This window comes from Antennarius striatus, chromosome 9 (assembly GCF_040054535.1).
Source record: "Antennarius striatus isolate MH-2024 chromosome 9, ASM4005453v1, whole genome shotgun sequence".
Lineage (NCBI taxonomy): Eukaryota > Metazoa > Chordata > Actinopteri > Lophiiformes > Antennariidae > Antennarius > Antennarius striatus.
The window spans coordinates 2,390,370-2,396,369 of NC_090784.1; the positions used below are offsets into that span (position 1 = coordinate 2,390,370).

At 42.0% G+C, this 6,000-nt stretch overlaps 1 protein-coding gene across 1 annotated transcript in view; it reads left to right on the top strand.

Annotated features, from left to right (window-relative positions):
* The window catches only part of cndp1 (carnosine dipeptidase 1), a 37,891-nt gene extending 36,100 nt beyond the window's left edge, over nt 1–1,791 (top strand). Inside the window, exon 12 of the mRNA XM_068324736.1 lies at nt 1,320–1,791. Coding sequence (XP_068180837.1) covers nt 1,320–1,398 — 79 coding nt within the window. The 3' untranslated portion in view covers nt 1,399–1,791. The remainder of the gene's footprint in view (nt 1–1,319) is intronic.
* Nucleotides 1,792–6,000: the final 4,209 nt, after the last annotated feature.

Sequence of the window (6,000 nt, forward strand, 5' to 3'; positions counted from 1 at the left end):
GTCAACTATAGGCCAGCCTAAAGCCAGTGTGTACTGTAGGCCAGCCCAAAGCCAGTGTGTACTGTAGGCCAGCCTAAAGCCAGTGTGTACTGTAGGCCAGCCCAAAGCCAGTGTGTACTGTAGGCCAGCCCAAAGCCAGTGTGTACTGTAGGCCTCCCAAAGCCAGTGTGTACTGTAGGCCAGCCTAAAGCCAGTGTGTACTGTAGGCCAGCCCAAAGCCAGTGTGTACTGTAGGCCAGCCTAAAGCCAGTGTGTACTGTAGGCCTGCCCAAAGCCAGTGTGTACTGTAGGCCAGCCCAAAGCCAGTGTGTACTGTAGGCCTCCCAAAGCCAGTGTGTACTGTAGGCCAGCCTAAAGCCAGTGTGTACTGTAGGCCAGCCTAAAGCCAGTGTGTACTGTAGGCCAGCCCAAAGCCAGTGTGTACTGTAGGCCAGCCTAAAGCCAGTGTGTACTGTAGGCCAGCCCAAAGCCAGTGTGTACTGTAGGCCAGCCCAAAGCCAGTGTATACTGTAGGCCAGCCCAAAGCCAGTGTGTACTGTAGGCCAGCCTAAAGCCAGTGTCAACTGTAGGCTGATCCCAAGCCAGTGTCAACTGTAGGCTGGTCCAAAGCCAGAGTCAACTGTAGGCTCATCCCATGCCAGTGTCAACTGTAGGCTGGTCCGAAGCCAGTGTCAACTGTAGGCTCATCCCAAGCCAGTGTCAACTGTAGACTGGTCCAAAGCCAGTGTCAACTGTAGGCTCATCCCAAGACAGTGTCAACTGTCGGCCTGTCCAAAGCCAGTGTCAACTGTAGGCCGGTCCAAAGCCAGTGTCAACTGTAGGCCGGTCCAAAGCCAGCGTCAACTGTAGGCCGGTCCAAAGCCAGTGTCAACTGTAGGCCTGTCCAAAGCCAGTGTCAACTGTAGGCCGGTCCAAAGCCAGTGTCAACTGTAGGCCAGTCCAAAGCCAGTGTCAACTGTAGGCCTGTCCAAAGCCAGTGTCAACTGTAGGCCAGTCCAAAGCCAGTGTCAACTGTAGGCCAGTCCAAAGCCAGTGTCAACTGTAGGCCAGTCCAAAGCCAGTGTCAACTGTAGTCTGATCCCAAGCCCGAATAAATGCAGAGTTGCAAGAGGAAGGGAACCCAGCATGAAAAACTTTGCCAAACAAATATGAAGGTTCATCTGAAGTGGAAAAAGGATGACACGCTGTGGTGACAGGAAGTTTTAGGAAATATAAGACTAATGTTGTTCCAATCATGCTTTTCTGACCGTACTGTCTGCATTATTGTCTACATCAGTCATACAGGCAGCAGCCTCTTTAACCACACGTTTCCTCTGCAGGTACAACTACATCGAAGGAACCAAGTTATTTGCCACCTACCTGAATGAAGTATCCAAGATAAAGAAGACAAGTGTGTGATATTCATCTTGACCTGTCTATCCATCCCATCCATCCCAGAATCTCAAGCACACCTCCCCCAACATGTCTGGTGTTTCTCTGTCTGGGGCACTTAGCTTTTTAAGTACAGTCAGTACTTAAAAAGCTTTAGTCTGCTTATCTGTTTGTCTCTATCTATCTATCTATCTATCTATCTATCTATCTATCTATCTATCTATCTATCTATCTATCTATCTATCTATCTATCTATCTATCTATCTATCTATCTATCTATCTATCTATCTATCTATCTATCTATCTATCTATCTATCTATCTATCTATCTATCTATCTATCTATCTATCTATCTATCTATCTATCTATCATATAATACAGGAATGTAAGTGTGTCATGTAGTAAAAGTTGTACAATGCAACCTTTGTGTGTGTTTTTTATCACGTGTCTACATGTTGTATTTACATGTTAGCATTACACAAACACTCAAATGCCATGTGAACATTGTTTACTGAAAGGTACACACATTCTTTCCTAAAGCAGGACAGTTATTGTAAAAAAGACTCAATAAACATGAGAACAAGCAGGCCTTGAGTCGTATGCAAAGTATGAAAATGTTTCTCTGAAGAATATTTAATATGATATCAAATTAATATTCATTTAAGGTGTTAGGGAAGAAATCAGACCTTTTCTTAATGTTCAAGTTCTTTATGTTTGTTGTCCATTTCATCTCCTGTATTTTCTGTTTGTTGTTTGCATCCTTCATGCATACACTGGATTGGTAAAACAAGGATGTTCAGTTCCCTGGAAAAATACAGGAAAGTACCTGAAAATACAGGTACTGTACTTCAGAACTTAAGCTTAAATGGATTTAAGCTATAGCTAGCCATAACCTTATCAAAGACGGAGTGTTTTAAGCCGTCCCTGAGGTGCATAGAGGTTATCAGCCTCACAAACTGAAGCTAGAAGGTGATTCTACAGACGAGGATCCTGATAAGTGAAGACCCTACTCTACATTAAAAGGCTTAATGGTCCACAGGTAAATAAATAAATAAATAAATAAATAAATAACACAGGTAACCCCATGTTGTGGGAGCACAAGGTTCTAGACAGGTAGTAGGGTACTATGTGCCCTCCAGATGTTGGTGTCGGACCGTTCAGGACTTTCTATCTGAGAGAAGGTTTTCAAATTCAGTTCTGGATTTTAGTTTGCCAGTACAGAGTCCAATAAAAGAGAGATATGATCTCTTATTCTAGTTCTGCTCAGAACACATTCTCTTATTTTCTACTATTAGTGCTGAATAATACGCTGGCCCTCCTACAGGCTCAAGGCAGTCTTGCCAGAGCAATTGTGACACGTTCTGTTTCGTATGATGCCATCTTTTTCTTAGTTTTGATGTTGTTGGCCTTAGATTTAGGTGATCCAGACATAAAAGTTGTGTAAAAAGGTTGCATAAGACCACTGATTTCTCAGAAAGAAGATTCATTGTGTTATCCGTGTCCTGCAAATACAGAATATCCACACAAACACATGGCTGGCATTATTAGTCAGCTACCTGTGAAATGTTTGTAGAGACTGCTGCATTGAGGAGCTTCTGACATGCCTGAGAGGATCATGAGAGGTGGATGGAAAACTGTGTCATCATGAAGACTTTCTCGAAGTGTTGCTATGACGATGAGCTATACTTGGGTGGTGCTATCATCTAAAGTGAGGGACTTTTGCAGAAGTACCAGGTACCACAGCTGGGTCGAGTCAAATCCAGTTGAGAAGAGCTGCTGTAGTGCTTAACAAATAAAGTTGGATTGGATTGGATGTCATGGAAGTGTGGCTACTGAGTTAGCTGCTAACAGCTGCTAGCTACCGTTTACATGCTCCAGTTGTGAGTCAAACACAGAATGCATGATCATTAAACAGGAGAGAAAGGGATGATCTGATCATGTGTGACCTGGTTTCAGATGACACCACACCAGAACCTGAGTTCTTTATTATATAGAAAAATTATTAACTTACAATAGCAGTGATATTATTAACTTTGACAATAAACAAGGCAGACAAGTAAATGGATGATTTTCCCATTCAAAATTAGTCAATTATTGTGTTACAGCTGTTCTGTAGGAAAAAATAACTCACAAAACGCAGTAAAAAAAAACAGGCATGAGGTAAAGTGGATTGAATTAACTGTATGTGTCACAAAAGTAAAAATATCAAGCAGTGCTTGAAAAACAAATCAAGAATAAGAATGTAATGAAAAAAAATTGTATACATGATTGAAATAGAAAAGACGGTGGAACTGGGAAATCCTATGAAATGAACAGAAAGGTTTCCTGTATCAGTCCTTGTGACAGTAGATGGTGGAGGATCCAGAATGTTCAGAGTCCTCCTCTCTGTCACAGCTCCAGACGTTCACAGGTGGGCTTCTGAACCCGTCTATTTCCTGGAGAAATGGGCTCACTGGTGGACTAACCCAGTCCAGGAGAGCATATCATCTACCAAACACGAAATGCGGTCCTGCAAAATCATCTAGTGACATCTTATTTTTGCAGCAGAGCGCCGTTATCTTGGTTTTGCATTCTGATGACATTGTGTGTATTCTTCATACTCCTTAGAGTCACACATCCTGTGGGACCTGGTGGGGAGGAACCCTGGTGTTGTGAAGAAGCCGTGTCCGACACTTCAGCGGCCTGATTCACAACACCAGCTGACCCTCCTCACCCACACACCAGAGGCCTGAGGAGCAGGACAGAGCAGTACACCAGATGTCCACTGGAGGGCGCTGTTCACACAGCAGCTGCCCTCACTCCATATTCCGCCTAGGAGACATGGTATGACGCCAAGATGCTGGGAGTGCTGCAGAAAAAAAAACACAGGAGGAGGAAATTTATTTTAATTTAAAGCAGGATTTAACTTGTTTTCACACAAAACATGAAACTAGTGAACTGTGGAGTGTTTTATATTTCAAGTAGTTACCTTAAGATCCATGAAATAGTAAATATAACCACAAAGATAATATTACAGCCTTCACGTTTAACAATGATCCATTTCTTTTCTGTACATGTAGTGCTTTGGTTTTGAGGAGTCCTGATGAATCAGAGAATAACCTTCAGTAGCATGAAGCTACCAGCTGTGTATGAACACTGAACACGCCCCGAAGAGAAGCGGGTTTACAAAAAAATCATCTTAGAGTGTGTCCTTTCTCACACGCTTACACAGAAGAAGAGGCTTCAGATGTGAAGCAAAATAACACCTGATTAACTCTGAAATTCTGAAATAAAAAACTATGAAAATTAAAAATACAATTTTTAGATTTTGTCTAAAAATATTTATCTGTATTTTATTTTCGACAGATGAAATGTGGCAGAATTAAAAGAACTAATGCTACATCTTTCTTAAGGGTAGATTTCCAGCTACAAACTGACTTCCTCATGTTTGTGTTCCTACAGTTTTACCAGTCATTTAGTCTGATGGTGGCAATTATGCCAGTTGAAATAGTGCCAGCCTGCCAGACTTACTGGATCACCAGTTTTCATTCTCCTGGCAGACGTAGTGGTCAGTGTAAGACAACACTGTGTAGGTGTAAGACGATAAATTCTGTTCATTAATTGGTTAAACACAGTCAATGTAGTCTCATGGGATGATATGTAATTAGCCCAGCACCATTATAACATTCTTATGATGTCAGAAATTATAAGAGTTTCTTTTAATTCCTCCTGTATTTCATAATTTGTGGATGATTTTTGTGAATTTGTAATCTGTGCTCTTCATAAATAATAAATAAATAAATTGAAATTGGCATGAAAATATGAGCGTTTGTTGACACGCTGTGGTGACCCCTAACGGGATGAAAAGTTGAGTTTATTTTATTCATTGTTCATTCAACCACAATTTTTTTTTTTGTGAGTCAGTAATGAAAAGATAGTTAAACCTATTCCAAAAAAAGTTATCGGAGGGTAGGTGCATGGTAGGATAATTATCTGCAAAGTTGTTACAAGTGAATTATTTCACTTTTTAAAATTATATTAAGAAATAGCACTATATTGCTGAATAGTGCAGCATCAAATGCAGGCAACTGTCACGCATTTGTATTTTCTCCTAATCACCGACACTCATCATTCTGTTCATTCTGTTCATGACATGAAAAGTCTCTTTTGCTGTGGGGAGGTTATTGTTTTAATCTATGCATAAAGTTATGCAGCCCTAAAGCCAACCAGCAGCATCACTGAAAGAATTATGAGGCGCAGAACAGCTGCACGTCCCAAAACATTCAAATATATTTCGGAAACACTGTGGCTGGATGCCATCTTTTGTGTAAATGGCAGTGTTCGCTTCACATAACACCCCCCCAGCTGTTTGCTGGTGTTGGGTTGGACAGTGTTGGGTTGGACAGTGTTGGGTTGGGCAGTGATGGGTTGGACAGTGTTGGGTTGGACAGTGTTGGGTTGGACAGTGTTGGGTTGGGCAGTGTTGGGTTGGACAGTGTTGGGTTGGACAGTGTTGGGTTGGACAGTGTTGGGTTGGACAGTGTTGGGTTGGACAGTGTTGGGTTGGGCAGTGTTGGGTTGGACAGTGTTGGGTTGGACAGTGATGGGTTGGGCAGTGATGGGTTGGACAGTGATGGGTTGGGCAGTGATG